The sequence below is a fragment of the Miniopterus natalensis genome, chromosome 9 (genome assembly GCF_054644295.1).
Source record: "Miniopterus natalensis isolate mMinNat1 chromosome 9, mMinNat1.hap1, whole genome shotgun sequence".
Classification (NCBI taxonomy): domain Eukaryota; kingdom Metazoa; phylum Chordata; class Mammalia; order Chiroptera; family Miniopteridae; genus Miniopterus; species Miniopterus natalensis.
This window is the reverse complement of record NC_142089.1, coordinates 28,474,540-28,496,391: the sequence shown is the minus strand read 5'-3', so window position 1 is coordinate 28,496,391 and position 21,852 is coordinate 28,474,540. Positions and strand designations below refer to the sequence as shown.

At 51.1% G+C, this 21,852-nt stretch overlaps 1 protein-coding gene across 1 annotated transcript in view; it reads left to right on the top strand.

Annotated features, from left to right (window-relative positions):
• Nucleotides 1-21,852, top strand: part of AGBL4 (AGBL carboxypeptidase 4) — a 692,884-nt gene that overhangs the window by 617,263 nt on the left and 53,769 nt on the right. Inside the window, exons 7-8 of the mRNA XM_087820636.1 lie at nt 13,820-13,909; nt 21,503-21,617. Coding sequence (XP_087676762.1) covers nt 13,820-13,909; nt 21,503-21,617 — 205 coding nt within the window. The remainder of the gene's footprint in view (nt 1-13,819; nt 13,910-21,502; nt 21,618-21,852) is intronic.

The following is a 21,852-nucleotide window of genomic DNA, read 5'->3' as shown; positions in this document are numbered from 1 at the left end:
TTCCTTCCTTCCTTCCTCCCTCCCTCCCTCCCTCCCTCCCTCCTCCCTCCCTCCCTCCCCCCTCCCTCCCCCCTTCCTTCCTTCCTTCCTCCCTCCCTCCCTCCCTCCCTCCCTCCCTCCCTCCCTCCTCCCTCCCTCCCTCCCTCCCTCCCTCCCTCCCCCCTTCCTTCCTTCCTTCCTTCCTTCCTCCCTCCCTCCCTCCCTCCCTCCCTCCCTCCCCCCTTCCTTCCTTCCTTCCTTCCTTCCTCCCTCCCTCCCTCCGCCGCAGCGCCCCCAGGAACCTGGCGCCGTATCCTGGCTGCCTGTGTTGGGGGGGGGGGGGGCGTGTCCCTGGTCGCAAGCATAGTAATCCTCCCCATCCTCTGAGAAATGCCCGTCTCCTCACGCGCGTGGCTTCCGTTTTCATTATACATCCGACCTGTCTGCGCGAAGCTTTGTCAGTTCCTGGCAACGCTGTCCCTCTATTATCTTAGTGCCTCTGTCCCTCTATTATCCCAGGAACAGACTGTGTGCGGGGTTATCTGCTTGGTGTGTGCGTTTCCTTGTCCACTCCCTCTGCACCCCCCGCCCCCCACCCCAGCCTATCCTTGTTTTTCGTGACCAGGGTGGTCTGATCAGAGCCAACCCACCCCAGCTCCTGGGTCACAGTATTTTAGGCCTGGAGGGGACTGCGAGACCACCCAGCCCTGCCCCGTCTTACTGCAGACGGTGTAGTAAAAAGACCAAGGCCCAGAGAGCGTGCTCACGCTGGGCCGGTGCTTCTCAGTCCTCACTGCCCCTTAGAAGGAGAACTTGCACCAGCCCTGCCCCCGGGACCTTGGTTGGGGCTGGGAGGGAGCAGGCTTTGGCACCGAGAGTTCTGAAAAGCTCCCAGGTGGTTCTAATATGAAGCTGGGGCGAGAACCAGAGAATAAAATGTTTCTTGTTAATGTACTCACATATCTGGGAAAAAACTCCCCACAGGAGACTGTTTCTGGGGGGGATGGGACTGCCACAAGGGAGGACCCCGAGATGAGCATCACCCTCTGCCGACAGGGAGCACCTGAATGGGTGTGATTGACCAGCACTTATTTTACTTAATAGACACATATTTATATAAGATTTACTAAGTGCCAGACACTGTTCTGCATGCTTTACAAATACCAGTTTATTTACTCTTCAGAGCATGCCTATGAGATAGTCCATTATGATCCTGTTTTATAGATGAGAAGCCTGAGGCACAGAGAGGTGAAATGTTCTGCCCAAGGTCACACACCCAGAGAGTGGCGGAGTCACTGCTCTGTGCCCGGGTCCCTGTTTGCAACCGTTATGCTAAGTCAGCTCTCAGGTGCTCAGTCCACATGAGTGCCCCCCGCAGCATCTTCAGGCCCCAGGGCTCCCTGCGTGAAAGGGGTCTGCCAGGGGTGGGCCTGGAGCCTCTGAAATCAATAGTCGCAGAGGCTACCTTCTCGGAGAACCAGTGACTCCCAAGCCTTTCCCCACTTAGTCTCTGGTGAAACTGTGGTTCAGCAGCTTACCTCCCTCACACGGCTTCAAATCCAGGTCTGCTGATTCATTCCCACGTGCCCCAGAGACAGTCCAAGGCGGGATGTGTATAAAGCACCCGGGTTTATCCTAGAAGCCTTACCTTAGGAGCATCTAACACCACTCTATAAAAACACCCCCGGGAAATAAGTTCTTGTAAATTCAGTTTTTAAAACTTATTTTATTCAAGAAAGATCCCATTCAATCCAAGTCAGGAAGCCATGAAAACAGTAGAGATACATAATTTCTTGTTTTGAGCTACAGAGGTTATTTCCTTCTTTAACTGGCTGCAGAAATGTCAACTGTGGAAGTAGATGCAGACAGCGAGCCCTTCGCCGGTTCCCCGCACAGCAGCAGCTCACTTTCTCTGGCTCAGTCCGGGGCCTGCCCGGAGGCCCCGCTGCTCCGATGGACGGCTTGGCTGATGGATATCAACAGCCTGCCTGTTTGGACACTAAGGCTTCCTTTGCCGAGAACTTGGCAAATGCAATTTTCAAGTAGCTTGCCTACGGCGTGAGTGGCCTGCCGTGGTCTCCTTTCCATTCTCTTGAGTGCCTGACATGAGCCCAGTGACGATGCCGTGGTCCTGAATTTAGTGCACAGGGTGGAGAAGTTACCCAAGGACTGACCATGTGTTTCTGATCTAACAGCTGAAAGTCCAATTCACTGGGACACTTTGTCCAAGTCCTTTTCTCTCTTGGTGCCTTGGCTGTCAAATGGAAGAGATTAATTTGACCGGCTCTGAACATCTCTGTTCCGTGACCCCCTGTGTGCCATCAGGTAGCACCCTTAACTTCTCTGATCCTTGGGGTGGTGGAAACATCCTCGCTAGAACAAACAGGAATTACTACAGGGAGAGTCGAGGCTCAGGGCACTTGCTTGTTAATCCACTTACAACGGTGTATGCTTTCAAATCCATTCTCAAGGACTGCTACCTGCCAGGTGGCTTCCTTGCAGAGTTCCTATCTTTTTGACACAGTCCTTTTGTTTTGGACACATTGATTCAGCTGCTCTGACACAACTGTTTCGATATGGGGACATTGTGACCCAGCTGAGAAAACAAACCATTACGCCTTCAGATTTTAAAAAACAATAGCAAATAATGTGCCAAGGAGACATTTCATTACCTCCCTTCATCCCAGAATCCCTCCATTCCTGATCTCCGCTTCCAGCAAGGGGCTCAGGGAGGAGAGGGAGAGAGAGGATGGGCTCAGGGGGCTCCAGGCCAGGGCTGGTGATGAGGGAGGCAGGGGCAGTGAGGGACTGGTGGGCGTGAGGGGCAGTGACCATCAGACAGGCACGGGTATGGGGGGTCTGTTGCACACAGTGCCTGGTAATTTTCAAAAGCAATTTTACATTTAGATGCAGACATTTCAAAACTCTTTCATCAAAACAACCATGTCAAAATGCCCTTCTCTGTCTCAAACAAAGGAAATAAATGCCAAAAAGAGATGAACAAGACAGAGCTTCTGCCCCCAAAAAGCTCAGAGTCACCAGAGGGGAAAGGCGGAGGCTGAAAGAAAAACAAATTACTATTATACCGCTGGGCAACTGCTGTCCTTCCGCTGGGAGGGAGCAGAGCAGAGAGCACCCGACTCTGCCTGGGGGTGGAGAGGCTTCCCAGGAGAAGGGGACTCAAGGAGCTCAAGGAATATTTGTTGACTAAGAATAGCAAATGTTAATTGAAGGCTCACCATGTGACAAGCACTGTTATTAGTGCTCTATTTTAACTTATTCATTCCTCACAACTACCCAATAATATGAATATCATTATTATTCCCATTTTATTGGTGAGGAGACTGAGGCACCCAGAGACCCAGAGACTTTCCCAGACCACACAGATAGTAAGTGGCAGAGCCTGCTCACACCCCCTGTGCTCAGTGGCCTCTCTGTGAGGAATGGAGCCTCGGGGAGGCTTTAATACCCGTCAGCCGGGGTCCACCCTATTCTCACAGCTTATAGGGTCTTGGACCATCAGCTGACCCCAACCTCTTCTTTAGTCTTATTCCTGTGCCCCCCGCCCCTTCCCCAGCACACATCACTCATGCCAGCTGCATTGATTGACCCTGTAAATATGCCATCGGCACGTGTGTCTGCCGGGTGCAATGTTAGACTTGGGGCCAAAGAAGTTAATAAGCCCAAGTCCCTGTTGTCATAGAGCTACAGTTTGGTGGGAAGAGACCTGGGAGGTAAGGAGCCAGCCCCACTGGCCCCAAGCAGGTCCTCCAGAGAGAGGGCAGAGAAACTAGAGCAAAGCAGGTTGAGGCCCGGGGAGCAGGTGAGCAGCACCCATGAGGGTAGGGAGTGGGCAGGGGCCAGCAGGCCAGGGCCAGGAGCTCGGAATTGCTGCTGGTGCCCGGAAGCCACTGCAGGACTGGAGGCAGGAGAGCGGTCCCCTGCCTGGGGAGGAACGGACAGGGCCAAGGAGGGCCAGGGGCGGCTGTCACAGTTCAGATAACACAGGATGGAGGTCGAGCTTAGGCGGTGGCAACAGAAACACCCCCCTACTGAGCACCAAAGTGCCTCGTAAACTGTACAGTGCTGGGTATATGGGCGCTTACTTACTGTAATTACTCTCATTTCCCTCATTACTGACCCTTCATTGCCTTTCTTGGTTGGTGCCCTCCCGTCGCCCGGTGAGGCGTGTGGTTGGTTTGTTTTCTCAGGCCCCAGAACAACCCAGCATCCCCGGGTCCTCTGAAGATACTGTGTTGAGAGAGAAAAAATTACTCTTTAATAGAAATAGTTTTCCTTCATTAAATGAAAGTGAAATCTCCAAAGCCCAGTAGCATTTTCAGTGCTTATATAAAGATGCCAGTGGGGATTTGAGATTGAAAGTAGTATTTTTATACAAGTCAATGAAAATCTCAATAGGGAAGAAAGCACTCTCTTCAAATCTAAATTCCTCCAGCATCGGCAGGGCCGATCCTGGGCTCCGGCCCGATCCCACGCCCCCAGCCCTACCAGGAACCCTTCCCCTGAAGCACTTCCAGCTCCTAATCCTGGCTCTCTGTTTGGGGAGACTGTGTTCTAGTGTCTTTCCAAGACCACAAACCATTCAACTTGAATTTCTATTTTCGCCTCAACTCTGATAACCTGTACACAAGAATTTGTAGGCACCTGAGTCAGAAGCAGACGTGTGCTTGTGCCCACACATGCACACACAGAATAATCTCTTATCTGTAGCTGGGTATAATCCTGTCCTTTAGAGGTGTCAGAAGAAAGACCGGGTTCAAGCTCCAGCTGTCACTCTTGCTAGCTGAGCTGGGCTGGGCCAGGCTCGCACTTACCCTCAGGTCTCCAATCTGCAGTGTGAGGAAACAGCACGGGTCTCTCCGGGTCTGGTGAGACCTGGATCATAACGTAAAAAAAAAAGTGCTCGGCCCATGGTCACTGCTCCAAACCTGTTCCTCTCCAGCATTTCTCACCTGCCTGTTGCATTAGAACCCACCAGAATCATCAGTTTTATAGCAATTATTCTGGTTGTCTATTGGTAAGTAATAACCTCCTCCACCCACCCCCACCTGAAATTTAGTGCTTACGATGACGATTGTCTGGGCTTTTGTGGAGAAACTACAGTCTGCCAGCTCTTTCTGCGCCACACTGCCTGGGCCTTCTCCTGCGCTGACACTGACGGCTTATTTACGGCTGTCAGAGATGAGAGCGGGCAGAGAGAAGGGTCCCCCCGGAGCTCCAGGGCAAGTTAAGAGACAGATCTTTTGTGAACATCACTACCATGCCAGCTCCTGTGAGGGAAGGAAAACTGTAAGGCAGGATCTTTAAAAACAAAAAAACCTAAAAGGCACTAACTTTTGAGTTGGTGAGATGCCTCCCTCCCCCTGCCAGTGGCTGGTTGTTCTGGCCCCTGAGCCGCACCAGGCTTTGGAGACTGTGACTCTGGCCCTCACTTCCCGGTCCCTGGGCTCCCTCACCCATGAGACAGGGGCTGTGTCCCCTCACGGGGCTGACGGAGGCTGAGCCTAGCAGCTAGCGGACGCTCAGTAAAGAGCATCTGTTAAAGGAAGGAGAGGCTCTCGCCTGCCTCCCGGTCCCGGAGCCCGCCCAGTGGCCGCGCTGCCTGGCAGGCGGGAGAGGGCTCTCCCTCCACTAGCAGGCGGGCTGAACTCTCCCCTTTCACTGTGGAAAATCCATTACGGAGAAGTCATTTGTCAAAGCCAACTGTTTAGCTGCTTTAATTTACATATTTATCAAGTTTGATTAGAACGTATTGTCTTCGAATTTCATCCGGGCTTTCACCTCTTCTTGCCCTCTTTTCCTGGGGAGACGGTTTCTGTTGTCCTTGCTGCAAAGGGCATGCCGTCACTCAGCTCGCATTTGCTAATAAGCCTGAAACCGAGCCTGGGAGGTATTTCTGGAGGCTGGGAGAAAATTCAAAAGGCACAGCATGTGTCAGGGAAAGCCTGGGCCCTCAGTCCAAGCCCCATACACTCATTCAGCCAAAGAGCAACAGGTACTCGACAACTAGTCCCTTGAGCACCTTCTGTATGTGAGGCACTGGGAATACAAACTGGAAAAAAGATAGGCCAAGTCCTGGCTATAGCGTCCTTTAGCGTCTAGTGACCTCAGTTTCTGCATCTGTAAGAACAGGCAGTTGGACCAAGTGACCTGGAAGTTACCATTTTTGAATTCATGCCATTTTGAACATATCAGGTTTCGTGCATTGTACTGATACATTAGCTCATTTAATTCTTACAAGATCCCTACGAGGTTGATATCGGTATTCTCACTGTGCAGATGAGGAACTGAACAATCTCAGGGCTCCAGGTCACCCGTGTCAGGACTTGGATTTAACCTTCCTTCCATCTGACTCTAGAATTCGAGGCTATAACCACAAAGCCAGTCTTGATATTTCTTCTCACTAGTCTTCGAGCTCCTGGATGGCAGGGACAGTGTCCGATTCCTCCCCTTGTCCTCAAGGACCAGCCCAAAGCTTGGCATATGGTCAGTGTTAGAAAGTTCACATTGAGTTGAAATAACAAAGGGAGTCCTTCATGCTTGGCCTCTTGCCTTTGGGGCCTCGGATCTGCCTGCACCCTTCAGCTGCCTCCGCAGAGGCTGGTGCAGCAAACACTGTGCGCTTCCCCTATCCCCCTTCAGGACCAGTTCCCCAGTTCCCAGGAGTGTTGGTGGCTCACAGCTCACAGCTGAGTTCCTCCCTGGAAACTGTGCTCAGCCCCAGGGAGCAGCCTTGCCTGAGGTTACCACCCAGCCCTTGGGGCAGCCCACGCCCAGGATGCAGTCAGTGCAGGACACAGAGCCAGGGCCGCTGTCTCCTGGGGCAACTATGGAGGGCCCTCCTGGCCCAGAGCTTCCCCGAAGGATTGATCAGAGTCCCTGTTAAGACCGTCTCAATCCTGCTTCACTCGCACCTCTCACAAGTGTGCCCGAGAGCAATCCCCAGTGAGGCTCCCAAGCAGACCTCAGTCTCAGTCTGTTTCCCAGGAGACCCGACCTCAGCAGCTACTGAGTCGGAGACTCTGGTTCTGACTCTCTGGGGGTGCTTGGAGGGTGCTGGGATCAAGATGGATCTTGGCTGGGAGAGCCCTCCTGCCATTAGCTGACCCCCCAGGACTCCCTGCTCACTGCTCCAGGGCCTAGAGTGCTAGGCCTGCAGCTGGAGGCTTTATAAACTGGGGAGCCCAGCAGGGGCAGCCTATCTGAGTGGGGTTGGGGAGAGACTCTGCTGCTGTGGCTGCCAAGGTGACAGTGATGGCAACGGGCCCTGGCCCTCTGTATCTCAGGCCCATTGCTTTTTGACTTCCCTTTGCTGCCTTGGCGGGCGCCCACCAGGCACTTCCCAGGCGTCAGCCTGCATGAACATTGCCCAAGGCAATGTTGTGGGAAGAGGCTGGTGGACTCGGAGCTCTAGGCCCTGCATTCCAGGCCCGCTGAACACTCTCTAGCTGGGTGGCCCGAGGCAAGTCACCATCCTTTCTGGGTCTCGCCATCATCTCCACAGTGAGGATGTCTCCAGAGGCTTAGCAGTTCTGATGGCCTCTATGGGGCTCCTGTAAGCCAGAGGCCTCCTCACTGCTTTCCGAAGTCAAAGGAGCTGTTTTAATATGTGGTAGGCATGTGAGGGGTACCAGGGTGGCGCCTCATCCCAAAGGACTGAAACCAGAATTAACGCTTCACTTCTCCGTCATGAGCACACGCTTTCCAGCGGTAACCCCTGTTCCCTTCTCCATCTCATCCAGGCAGAGCATCTTCTCCCTAACCCTGGAGCACTTAGACATGAGATTTTAGGTTGTGGGAGATCTGAGCCGAGGTATGGGAAGGGGACCCAGGGGATGGCAGGGGTGGGGGGAGGAGGGGCTGAAAATAAACTTTGCTAACATGACTGTTTTCTCAAGAAGACCAGATGCCGGGCATCAAGCGGAACAGTCGTGGCTTTGGGTCCTGCCTGAGCGAGGCAGTAAATGATTTACGACTAGGCTAGGGGACCAGATGAGTTCTGTGAGTTCAGAGGAGGGTGAAGCCACTGCGGTCTGGAGCTGTCTACAAAGGCTTTTTGGAGGAATTGGGGCAATGATATAAAATCTAAGAAACTGGAGGTTTACTTGGGAAGATAATGGGAAGACTAATGCAAATAAAGGAAGAAATTCCCACAGGGGACTGATTCTCAACCAGGGGCTATTTTGTCTCTGAGGAGATGTGGGACATTTAGTGAGGTCTGAAGCTATTTGTGACGGTCATAATTGAGTGGAGGGGTGCTCCTAGCATCCAGTGGGTGGAGGCTGAGGTACTGTGGGCCCCCCTCCATGCTCAGCCCAGCACCCACCCCACCCCACCCCACCCCACAGTTGCCCAGCACTGCTCAGTAGTGCTGAGAGACCCTGTATCTGTGGCTGGTCGCTCAATACACCGGGAAGGAACCTAAAGTCTCTCACTTAAGGTTTATCTTGTGAGCTGGGGATTGTTCTCATTTTACAGGGAACTGAGGCTCAGAATGTATAAGTAATTTGCCCAAGACCTCACAGCCAATAATCCATGGGGCCTGGATATGAGTCCTGGTCCATTTGCCAGGAAGCTTTCAGTGAGGCTTTCAATTTTACCCCACAGGGGACAGAAGAACACAGGGCCAGTGTCCTGCCCAGTGCCCCTCATCCAGCTCCCCTGCTGTGGGACGCCCTCAGTCAGCTCAGCTGAGCCAGCCCTGGGTGTCTCTGCTTTCAGCTCTCACCTCTACTCAAACACACTCACTGACCCCAAAGCTCTGATGATGCCTCCTAACGCTGCATTTCCTCATAAGATTATATATAAGAAACTCTGCACCTTGAGCGTGTTCTCACTGTAATTCAAAGCCCCCGATCCCTTTTTATTGTCAGATCAACCAGGGTGATACCCTTAGGTTACCTTCAACATGAGGAATTTTGTAGGGGGAAGTGCAGAATCATCGTGCTGGTGAAATCAGATACAGCACGACAGGAACAGGAGGGCTGGCCAAGGCCAAGTCCCGGGTGAGTGGTGGTTTCCTCCCTGCCTTCTCAGAAGAGGTTCGTCTGAGCAGAGTCTGGGCGGCTGAGTAGGGGGAAGCCAGACAGACAAGACAGGGGCTGGCGTTCCAGGCAGAGAGAAAAAGATGAACCCAAGTGTGGAGGTGGGGAGAACAGAGAGCCTGGCCTGCTGTGGAGCTGCCCCGAGTTAGCTGAGGCCGGGGGTGTGGAGGGGCTGCGGAGGTGGGTGACCACCAGGGACTAGAGATGCTGGGGGAGGGAGGCTGGACTCCCCTGGAGGACGGCAGAGAGCTGCCGAGGGTTGTAAGCACAGGGAGAGGTGTGCTACGGTTTGCATTTCAGAAATTCCACTTTGGGGCCAGGTGGAAGGTGGACTGCCAAGGATGGTGCTGACAGGGGGAGACCAGTGATGAGGCTGTTCTAGCCTGAGCGGCCCTCAGACAGACCCCCTCTAGCCATGCTGTTATTTCTACCGGGATTTCTTTTTCTCCAGCTTGCAGTGGTGCGGACCTTTCTGGGCCCTGGAGTACTGGAGAAAAGACTGCAACTGGTCTGGTTTAGAAACCAATATGAGGTCATTTTCTCAGAAAATGAAAAAGGCTTAGAGGTAAAAAACAAACAAACAAACAAAACCCAAAAAAACCCTGCACATAACACCTCACTTCTCCTGACAAGTTATTGTCAGGAGAGACAGGGAAAGAAAAGTCACAATGTGAACTTTTAGGAGATTTTTGTCCCTAGAGGGCCCAGCTAGTGCTCTTTGGGGCCTCTCAGCACCTTCTAGCACCTTCGCCAACCACAGGTCCACCAGTGCATTTGAGGGTCTTCATCTTCCTCTTCATCTTGGCACCGAGGCTATGGCTCTGCTCTGGCCCTCACTCAGGCTGGCGTCAGTAGATAAGATTAATGAGTTATCTATTGCTACTTAACACATTACTCTAGAATTCAGCATCTGAAACAAGCATTTATTGTCTCTCAGGTTCTGCAGATCAGGAATTCGGGAGCAGCTGCCCCGGGTGGTTCCGGCTCTGGGCCTCTCATGAGGGTGTAGCCAGTTGTCAGCCAAGGGCTGCAGTCACCTGGATCAGAGGCGCCTCCCAAGCTCACTCATGGGTTTTGGCTGGCCTCCGTTCCTCTTGGCTTTGTCTGGATTCTTCACTTCCTCCCCACGTGGGCCTCTCCACAGGCTACCCTAGTGTCCTCAGGTCATGGCACCTGGGTCCCCCAGAGTCAGGGATTCCAGAGAAAGTGCACTCGGGGTGGAAGCCACAGTCTTTTTATAGCTCAGTCTCACAAATGAGGTACCACCGGTTCCAGAGCATCCTTCTTGTCAGAGCAAATCTCTAAGTCCAGCCCACAGTGAAGGGGAGGGGAGAGGAGTTCATCTCCACCTCCTGAAGGGAGATGGACAAAGAATTTGTAGGTGTCTTTTTAAAACCCCCATAAGGACCTTATTTAATCTTTAGGGACGATGTGACACAGTGGTTAAGAGCATAAATTTGAGGTTCATAAAGTCCTAGGTTTAATCCTGGCTCCCCCACTGGCTACTTATGCAGGTTTAGACAAGCCCTTTAACCTTTCTGGATCTCAGCGTCCTAATCTATGAAATGGGGGTAAGCACAGGAGACGTTTCACTGGGTTGCCGTGAGAATTAGATAAGATCCTCTGTAAAGTGCTTGGCACAGGATAAGCACCGAGTAAGCATTATTTAACTGCTTGATATCGTAACTGTGTGATATATTTTCCTCCTTCCCAAGAGGCAGAACGGCGCCGAGGTCACAAGCACAGGCTGCCGGGTCGGACTGCCTGCTGGGGACTCGGGCTGGGCCGGCCATCAGCTGGGACAGCTGGGCTGAGTCCCTGAACGCCTCTTCCCCTTGCTTTTCTATGAAATGAAGATAATAATAGCTGGTGCCTGGCCACAGGATAGGAGTTCAATAAATATTTTATGAATAAGGACATCGTGCATGATGATAGAGGGAGTGACAAAGGAGTGTGTGAGTGTGTGTGTGTGTGTGTGTGTGTGAGTGCGCTGAGATGCTACACGAGCACATTTGACTTAAACACCTTCTGTTGACTGAGGGGCCTGGCGCGGCTGCCCTGGGTGCGGGGAGGGTGCCCTCCGCCCCGAGCGCTACCCTCCGTGAGTTTCGGGTCTCCCGTCCCTCACGGCTGTCTTTGTTCTCACTGTTTTCTTCTCTCCCGCCTTGGCTTTGCTCAAGCACGCTGCCTCCCCCAAGCACATGTTTAATTGGCTTTGCACAAGTCTGGGGACTCCGTGACAGGAAGGGGGGTCCCGTGTCACACCACCTCCGAGCTGCTACATTACCTTAAATTGATTTTGCAAATGAAAGCTAAAAACTAAGCCAAGGCGAGCCATCCATTTCGCCTAAAGATGATTATGATGCTTGTTTACGGCCCCCTAAATGACAGAGCAGTTTGTTACCTGGCCGCATCAACATTTGCTTATATTAGCACCCGAGATGCTTGATTTTTATGAGCCCCGCGTTATCACTTTATGAAGATGCAGGGGCTCAGTAAAATTAGTTTGCAGATAGAATGCCCACTTTGCATTTTCCTGTGGTCAGCAGAAATGCCGAATGCAACTGAGCTGGTACCGGGTCAGGGGAGACATCCATAACGTAGCCCTCGCCGAGGGCCCGCGAGTGCCATTCATCATTTCTGAACGGCTGGGGTAGACGGGGTCAGCGTTAGTGTTTTTAAAAGGGCTTGGTGGCATTTTTTTTTTATTATTATTAAGGAAAAAGCAATATAAATACCAAGACAGTCGTTCAACTTCCACAAGGAATAAGGGATGAAACCAAACCCTTTTGTACATGTTAAAGATGGAAATGCAGAGGATGCAGAATCTCGTATTGGGAGTGGAGCCGGGGGCTGAAAGGGGCACCGGCCAGGAGCTGGGGCTCGGCCACCTCTGCAGCTGCCTGACCTGGGGCCCGTCTCTTCCACCTGGTAGCCTCAGTTCCCTCACCTATAAAATGGGGCCAATACTCCTGACCTCACAGCGGCATGATGAAGATTAAATAAGATAACATGTGTCTAAATCTCTTTCTATACCATGATCTATACGAGTACTTTTTATTTATTAATTTAACAGCCAGTTTCTGAGCACCTGTTCCATGCAGGGTCCTGGGAAAGACGTTGAAAACACACAGTGAAAGTCACAGTTTCTCCCTTGAGGAACTTCTGTTCAGTGCAGGAAAAGTTCAGGTGTCTAACTCCCCTTTTAAACCATGAACTTCTTTAGAGAAGGTGAGTCTTCCCTTTCTCCCTTTGCTCCTAAAGGTGCCTCACACAGAGCCGAGCACACAGTGAGTTCTCGGAAAAACATTTTGACTCCATGATGTATCTTGCTGCCTTTCCTATTATTAGGGAAGCAGTGACCTCAGTTTCTACCGGTCACCCCAACAGGCCAAGCAAGTTCCAAGCTTTTAGAACCAGGCTTCATAGAGTCCCTAGTTTTATTTCAGTGTCTGGCATCAGGGTAGCAGAAGTTGGGATCATGAACCACATTCAAAATAACCTGTCTCTGGCATTTCAGAAGCTGAGATTCTCCTCATTGTTCTAAGTGCCCCCCTCCCTCCAGATCACCCTGTCACCTAAATGGAATCCTTTCATCCAGCGTCTCTCCACAATCATTTCTGAATTCACTTCACGTCATTGTTCTGTTCTGGGTCGATGGGTCCTTCCTCTGCCCGTGACTAAGCACCCTCCTCCTGCCCCTTCTTTCTGGGAATGTCACCGTTGGCTACTGCTTTTGTCTAATTGTATCTTTGCACAGTAGCTAAATTTTCTTACACAAGTGAGACTTCTGTAGAGGCAACAAAAGCTTGGGCCCTGATTCAGGGCCATATTTTCCTACTTCTTTGCATGTCTAGTAATTTTTTACTGGATGCTGGATTTCATGAATTATACATGGTTGACTGTCTGGATTTTGTTACCTTCCTTTAAAGAGAGTTGAGCTTTATATAGCAGGCAGTTAAGATTATTTTGTTCAGTTTGGTCCTTTTGAGATTTATTTTTAAACTTTGTTAGTCTAGAAGAACCACTAAGGCATGGTCCTTCTGGGTTCTCGATTGATCGTCAGAACAATCACTGAGGGAATTCAAAGTGGTGGGAATTCAAAGGATTCCTAGTTCTCTGTGCAATTCACCTCTCCCTGGTCATCTGTTTATCCCCACCCCTCCCCATTACCTGTGTGATCTTGAACAAGTTATATAACCTCTTTGAAATTTAGCCTCTGCTTCTATAAAAAGGAGTATTAATATGTATGTTTCTGTAAGGATTATAAATAATGTGTATATTGTGCCTGACACAAAAGGAGCTGATTAAAGGGCAGATGCTACCATTACTAAATAAGTACTGCCTTTTTTACTGAACATTTACTGTGTAGTAGGCAATATGTTAGCTTGTTTAATCATTACAACAACCTTATGAAGCAGGTATTGTCATCCACATTTATAGACAAGCATATTAAAACTCAGAATGGATACACAACTTGCCTAGGGTCACAGTCAGTGGGTTCAGGACTTATTCACTCATATCACCTCTTTAGATGACTTTAATATGAATGTAATCGGTAGCATCAAGGAATGGGATGTAGTCTTAATATTGAGTAGCCAGGGACATAATTAAATTAGTCATCAATGGCTGGGCCTTAATGGTTATAACCCAATGATTTAAGAGAGAAATGTAAAGTACCCAGCCCATTTCCTGCTTTCCCCCTCCCACATACCAACCCCTAGTCTCAGCTTTCCTTGCCTTCCTTAGCAACCTTCTTTTATTTTATCTTACAGACAATCTTCGGGAAGGGGCAGAGAAGAAGGTGGTATTCATCACGGGACGAGTCCACCCAGGGGAAACACCCTCTTCATTTGTGTGCCAAGGTGAGTGGCAGGATCCCATGGGCATCCTTTGCTTACCCCCCACACGCACTGGGGCGCCATGACAGTCTCTGGGACAGTGTGGTAACATACAGAAGCATTATCTTGGATGGGAATTTACTTCACTTCTAAAGAGATTACACTTGATCTTCCCTAGGATTTATTTTCAATAAATATTGACTGTATATATGTATGCATGAGTGGATGCATGAGTGGATGGATGCATAAACGAGTAGGTAGGACCGAATGAAGTTCTCTAGTATGTGCTATGTTGAGGACGAGCCATACAGGGTCACCTACACTCACTAGCTTTGTTTCACTTGTTTCTAGTGGTTTACAACAATAAATAACACATCTGGCCTCAGGCCAATGTGCATGTTGGTGGAAGGGCAGGCAGTGAACTGGGGAGTTAAGGACTAAACATTTTCCATTCACTCATTTATTCGATTATTCACTTAACAAACAACTTTTGAAATACCTACCATGAGCAAGGAAGCATGCTTGGTATCAGACAACCAGATAGATACAATATGATTTCTCTTCTCAAATATCTCTCTTTATAATTACATTTTATTTATTATTAAATATTTCATCTGTATAAAACACATTTAATGTCAGCAATATATAAGTATACATGCATGCGTATATATGGATCAGTTAGTCGGCAATATAAATATCTTCAATGAATAATATGTAAGTAATAATTAATGAATGCCCACCTTAAGAGGCAGACTGTTACCAATTTCTTGTCAGTCCTTTGCCCTCCACCCCCCCCCCAAGTAACCATCTGCTTGAATTCTGTATTTGCCTTTCTTAACAGTTTCACTAAACATGCAAGCATTCCTAAATTATTTTCAGCCTTGCATGGTTGCGAACTTTGTAAAAATGGTATCATTCTGTACATGTGACACCGGTGTCACCCGATATCCGTGCCGGTGAAGATGGCTGTCGATCGCTCCTTTCACCAAGTGGTCTACTCCTTGTCTGTCTGTACCTCAACTTACCCGTCTGTTCTCCTGAAGGATGACAGTTAAGTTGTTTACAGTGTTTTTTCTTGCCAGCAATGCTGATCAAATGTTCTTACACATGTCGCCTTGTACACAAGGGCAAGTTCCTTCCTAGGGGATTTAACGGTGGGCCCTGACTGCTGGGCCACAGGACATGCGCATCTTGGCTTCACCAGCGATTCACTGACACGAGTGATGTGCCAGAGCTCCTGGCGCCCCACACTCTTGCCAAAACTGTTGCATTTTTATCCATCTAGTGGGTGCACTATATATAAAATGTATGATACTTTATATGTGCCAGGCACTGTAATATGTAAAATAAAATACACATTTTATTTTAATTATTTAGCTTTATTAATTGGATTTAATTTATTTCCATTACATGAGTTTTTCAATGTCAGAGGAACTAATATGAACTATATTTTTACATGTGAAAAACCAAAGTTTAGAGAAGTTAAATAGTTTATCTCATTTTAGTTTCAAAATGACTGTTAGGTCAAAGGGATAGGAAACCCCCCTAAAGGCCATATAAGCTGAGGGAGGTGGCCTGCTGCTGCGGAAGTATCTGGTGATTTGCCTTCGGACAGTCTCGAGGTCGAATATCAGCTCTGCCGCTTCCTCGCAGTGTAACTTCAGTTTCCTTAAATGTAAAATAAGTCAGGAAACCAATACTTGTCTGAAGGCTATGATGAAGCTGGCATGAGATGAATGTCCACAAATGCCCAGTCCTGTGCTTGGCACCCAGCAGATGGCCCCTCCTTCCTCGTGGGACCTGAGAGGTGAAGCAGGCCATGGGCTTTGCACACTGAGGCATTGTGCAAATGATATGGGGTTTATCTCCCCGTTCACAGTCTCCCAGCACTGGGATTGGACACGGCTGCCTCCCGGGGTTTCCGGCAAGGAGACGGTTTCAGGGAGAGAAAGTGATCGCCCAGAGCTGCACAGCTGGGGTGTCTCAGCTCCTCTCTCCAGTCACCTTAGCTCACTCCTTGGCATTCTCACTTCCAGCCTCCATCCCTCCCAGCACTGTCCTTGCAATAACCTCTCCCAGGTCCCTCCTGCTTTTGCTGCGGCCATCTGTCAGTTACTAAACTTGGCAGCAGACCTGTTCCCCCAGCTCATCGGCTGCAACTATTTTGTCCTTGTTTGTAAAAAGGCAGTAGCCTTACTACCAATACTTTCATCTCTGAGAGCTTCAATCCCATGCCCACCTCCTCTGTGAGCAGTAGACCGAGGGCAGGGTCTCCGTCCCATTTTACAGGCGAGGCCTGAGGCATAGAGTTGAGTAGAGCTCGGGTGCTCCCTCTGTTGACCCTGCTTTTCCAAAAGGGAATCTGGATGGTGCCGAGGTGATAGAGCCAGTGCTGTCCTGCGGGCTTTCAATTGATGCTCACTCCTTGGCAGAGCCTTTTAATGCCTCTCCTCTACCTTCTCAAGATACACACCAAACCATTGGCATGACATTCACAACCCTTTGTGATCTGGCTCTTGCCATGTTCTCTGGCCTGAGCCTTATTGTATCCCAGCCCCAAAAACTTAATCCCTGAATGAACAATCCTCTCGCCACCCCTGGGCCTTTGCACCTGCTGCTCCTCTGCCTACTGCTCCTTCTCCCAAGGTTTATGTCAGATGCCCCCTGTGGGCCCCTGGCCCACTCCCTGTGGCTGTACTGGGGGTTACCCAATAGTCATCTTTATTACCCTGATTTGTTATATATTTGAGTTATGTTTGTTTCTTCCCCTTTAAACCATGAGCTACTTGAGGCGTAGGGCTGGGTCTTTGAGTTTCATTTTCCACATGTGTAAAATGGGGGTGATTTTGCTCATTTCCTGAGGTTGTGGTAAGGAATACACGCTGTGTTGGCTCTGGGATGCTAAACCTGAGTTCAGAAAGAGGAGTCTCAATGTCACATAGCCAGAAGGATGCAGAAGGGTGCAGAAAGGGACAGAAGGAGGCCCCGAATCTGGGTTTCCAGGCCTGTACATGCCCCACTCAGCAATGGGAAATGCTAGAAGGCCGAGCTCGTGCCTAGAGAAATTGCACTCTGGACACCCTATAACAATCAATGTGCATGTTACAGAAGTGGATGCAGAGGCTTCGAGAAGTAAGGTGGATTACCCAAGGCCCCACAGCTAACTCATAGCAGATGTGGCATAAAAGCCCTCTCCCCAATCCTCCCTTCACCTTTCTAATCTCTGACTGTCCCTCGAGACACTTCTGCGTCCTTAAGGCAGCTTAAGTCAGGCATCATTCCCCCCACTTTGCCAAAGAGAGACTGAGGCATGGTCTTTCCCAAGGTTCTCTCAGTCCCCTGAGACCACAGCCCCACCAGGCTCAGCTGGGCTTTCTTCCCCAGCCCAGCCCTCCCTGGGTCCCCTCCCCTGCTCACCTGGCTGTGGGGAGGGCAGGAGGGCCCAGGCCTGGAAGGACGATGTCTGGTACCCTTGGTTCTCTTCACTTCTTCCCCATTAGCTGGCTCAGTGACCTTGAGCGGGGAACAGGCATGTGGGCCTGATCGCCCCATCTGGCTGGGACCAAGGTTCTCGCCACCGAGCTGCTGACACACCTGCTGCTGGGAGCAGAGCGCAGCCGTGTCCTCGCAGAGCTTAGGAAGCAAGCGAGTGGCGGGGAGGGAGGCAGAGCTGCGAGCTCCTCAGGCCCTGCTTGCTGGTGAGACCCTGGTTCCCAGCCACCCCGCTGCTGCCTCAGACCTTCCCTGGCCAAACTACCCCTGTCCATCAGCCACAACAGGGAGCTCGGCACTGCCCTGTAGCAGGGTGTGTCAGCACGGTCTCAGGAGCTCAATGGCCTGGGGTTGGATCCCAGCTCCTCCACTTACCACAGTGTGGCCTTGGGGATGGCCGATGACCTCTCCATGCCTCCGTTCCTTTACCTCAAAAGGGAAATTATAGTAGGAATCCTGCCCCCTAGGGTTGCTGTGAAGATTAAATGAGTTAATATTCACACAATATTTAGGACCGGTACCTGGAGTACAGAAAGCTCTCAATGTGTGTTGTTAGTAGCGGAGGAGGTGGCACTAACTGAGCACTTTGCAGGTGCCAGGGATGGGTCCTCTCATCCTCCCTGTGAACCAAACCCCAGTGTGTGACTTCCATGCCAGGCGCCTCCCCCACTTCCTCGCCACCCCCTGAGAGCTGTCAGCTGAGCCCTCCTCATTTACGTGCCGAGAAGACCACACTGCACTTCAGAAGCATGGCCAGGACTGGACCTGTCTTCCTCCTGGTCCAGGGACTGCTCTTTCACTGAATTAATTAGACCTACATTTATGGAATGACACTGTGGGCAAGCACATCCCGGTGGAGAGCGGCATGGGGAGGTGGACATGGCAGAGGACTTGGGCTGAGTTTGAGTCCTGCCACTTTCACTTCCTAGCCGGGGTCCTTCAGCAAGTTCTCAACTCTCAGAGCCTCTGTTTCTTCACCGGCAAGATGGGGGTAGCAGTGTGGTCCTCATGGAGCCGCTGGGAGGGTAAATGAGGTCACGTACGTTGGAGTTCAGCGTCAGACACAGGGAGGTGCCCACCTTGCCCACGTTCTCCTCTCCTTGCTCTTCCTCAGTGATCCTACCAGGTGGCCGGGCAGAATCAGCGCTGCTCCTCAGAAAAGCCAAAGGATTCTCTAAATGTCACCTGATAGAGTGGGGACCAGACCCAGGTCTCCTGTCCCCCAGCCTGGGCCCTGCTGCAATGTGCCAAGGTGCCCACCAGGCCCTAGACTGTGGTGATAGAGCTGGTGTTCCCCCAGGGAGGTCACGCCTCAGATTATCCTGTGCGGGTGAGAGGAGGAGGAAGGAGAGTCCCCTCCCGCCCCCGACACACACACACTCACATTCACACACTCAACATGCACTAACAATCGCCAGGACCACCAGGAGAACACAACCTAACATTTCCTGCATGAAGTGGTGAGCTTGGCCCCTTCCTGCCCCCCTCACCCCCCGCTTCCCTCCCACCTCTATCCCTCACCTCTTCTCCCTCTCCTCTCTCAAGCCCAAACAGCCTCATATAAGCACAACACTAGGTCCATGAAGGGGTTCTCATGGGGCCTTTCACGTCCCTAAGCCTCTGTCTTTTCATCTGTGAAATGGACACCATTGGGGGGTGGGAGCATGAGGACTTAGACTCCATGAACTTCAGGTTCTTTAGGGCCAGACTCCCTGTGATCTGAAATGTGGGGCCCTGGGGCTCAGCTGTGGGCAGACAGGAGCATGGTGCTGGGTCGGTGGAGGGCCTGAGTAGCTGCTGTCGTGTGACCCACCCCCTGCCCCTCTGCTTTGAGCCTAGCAGAGACCCCCACCTGTCTCGCTTCAAGCCTGGGCTCTTCCCATCACAGTGCCCTGCCTACTAGCGGAGAACAGCAATGGTAAGCCTTACACAGACTCTAGAGAGAAAGCCAGGCAGGCACACATGCAAATCGTTCTGCAAATCACACACAGACAGGCTCCTGGCTCTTCCTGTCTGGCTTCCATGGAAAGAGCACCAGCTGGAAGTCAGTAGATCTGGGTCTGAATCCCGTCTAGGTCCCTGTGAATCACCCAGCAAGTGATGTTCAGCACCCTAACTTTGTTTCCCTGTCTGTGAAATGGAGCCAGTAGAATTTCAGATCAAGCCAGTGCCCATCACTGGGCCGTCTTTCTTGATTCATGTCACTCATGCCTATTGAGGACACCTCCTGTGGCCAGCACTGAATTCAGCTGACAAAATAGTGGCATAGAGTCAGACCTGTCCCTGCCCCCTGGGGCTCACCCCCTGGAGGGAAGACGGACTTGAAGAGCAGATGCAAGCCTCAGTCCCCGAAACTCAGAGGCCCAATGGGTATGATGCCCCGTTGAACTGTATCCGACCTCAGCCAGCAGAGGAGTCTGAAGCCTTTCCTCTCCGTCCCCACCCTCTCTCTGGGAGCGGGAGCTCCGGGTGGCTGCAGCCTCTGGCCTGGCTTGGTTTTCTCTCATCCTTTTATTAGCTGCCTAATTGGCAGCCCAATTAATCTGCTCATCTGTGAAGGAGGGTGGATCACAATGAGCTGCTCCATTTCCAGAAGCCATTCTCTGCGGCAGCGTGGCCGGGCCCTGAGCGCAGGCTGGCTCCTTGATGAAGGGCCGCCCCGGGAACCGGGGTCAATTAGTGGACAGATTAAGCAATTATGAGCCCCTAACAAGGGCGCCTGGCATCATTACCCTGCCTGTTTACTGGCAAACTGCAGCTTTAATATGAAGACCAACAAATAAATTAGGGCATCTGGTCTACTGCCTCCTCGGCCGAGAAGTGAATGACGTCCAACTGGCTTTCCGCTGCCCGCGGATTCCCAGCCTCGGCCTGATGAAAAGCCCGAGCTGTCCCTGCCTGGTCACGGCCGCTCCGGAATGTGCTCTGGAGCTTTGTAACATTCCAGGAGCTAAGTGCCTGCCACGGGGCATGGGTTGTTCTTAGTTACCCTGCTGCCTCCTCCGTCTGTCTGTCAAGGCCTACGTACGTTCCCAAGCCCAGCTCAAAGCTGCTGCTCCCGGATGCTCTCCTGCTCTCTCCAGAGGGAAAGGAGCCCCCTTCTGCATTTGGGGAGGGTTTTGTACTCTCCCATTACTTTCCAGCATCACAGTCATTTTGTGGGATGCCAGGGTACCATTTTGGCCCATTTTTTAGGTCTTAGATGAATAAATGTGGAGAAGAGGAGGGAAAGGGCAAAGGCTCAGCATTGTTTGTTTTTTCACCCCCTCTTCTGTGGACACACGCAGGCCATCACCCGAGGACACCAAGGAGGGGAGTGGCAGGGTCAGATTGCACTTTAGGAAGATCCCTCTGGCTGCAGCGTTGAGGGCACATGTCAGAGGTCCTTGCTGTCATCCAGGCCAGATGTGGTGGTGGTGTAGAGTAGAAGAGAGGCAGAGGGGCGGGATGAGGGCCGTTTTGCTAGATTCTAAGAAGAACCTTGGGGGCAGCCTGACAGTGGGAGGAGAGTCATGGCGAATTCAACTTTCCTAAATTTAGTGACCCGGAGGCAAGGTGGCATTGGTGCCAGTGAGAAACAAAGAGGGAATCTGGGAACAGAGGACCCTCAACATGGAGAAAAGAGCTGTTGGGCAACATTGAGAAACCTCCATCCTCGTGTGACTTCAGTCAGACCCCTTCTCCTCTCTGCTTCCTGGTGTGCCTCTCAGCAGCCCGAGGATTTAGGTCCCTAGTCATCAACTCAATGCCAGTATTTAGCTGACTTCATTCATTGTTCAACTTACCCTTCCTCTCCCCCATCTCTGTCTGCCTAAACTCTGTGGCCTTCCAGGGCACAGCTCAAATACTATCTTTTCTTGGAAACTCCTCCTGTGCTCTCCACAGGAAATGGTCCCTCCATCCTGCCCATGGGCTTTAACATTGAGCCTTGATTTATCTCTTGGGAACAGAAATATATTTATAAAATTCCCGGGGCAGCATCTAACCCATAGTCCTACATTCACAGTGGCTAACGGCATAGACCTCGATCACCTGTTGAGCTCTCGCTGTTTTCCACGCTCAGGACAATGAGCTCCTTCCTTCTGAAAACACTCTGAGGTTAACCCAGGTGTTCTCTCTCCCTAGGGATCATTGACTTCCTCATAAGCCAGCACCCGATTGCGCGTGTCCTGCGGGAACACTTGGTCTTCAAGATCGCACCAATGCTCAACCCTGACGGAGTCTACCTGGGCAACTACAGGTGAGGCATGGGAGAGAATGCTCGGAAGTTGGTGGTCGTAGGATGGGGAGGAAGCAAGAAGAAAAAGGGGATGTATTTTTGAGGAAGGATTTTCAGACTCCCCATGAGTTCGTTAGAGGGAGCTTCACCCTGGCTCTTGAGAATGTGGCCAATGAGCCTTGGCTGTTCCGTGCACAGGCGCATAAGATCACTTGCTGGGGTTTTCTGGGAACCTTGCTGGACCAGGAACCAGGAG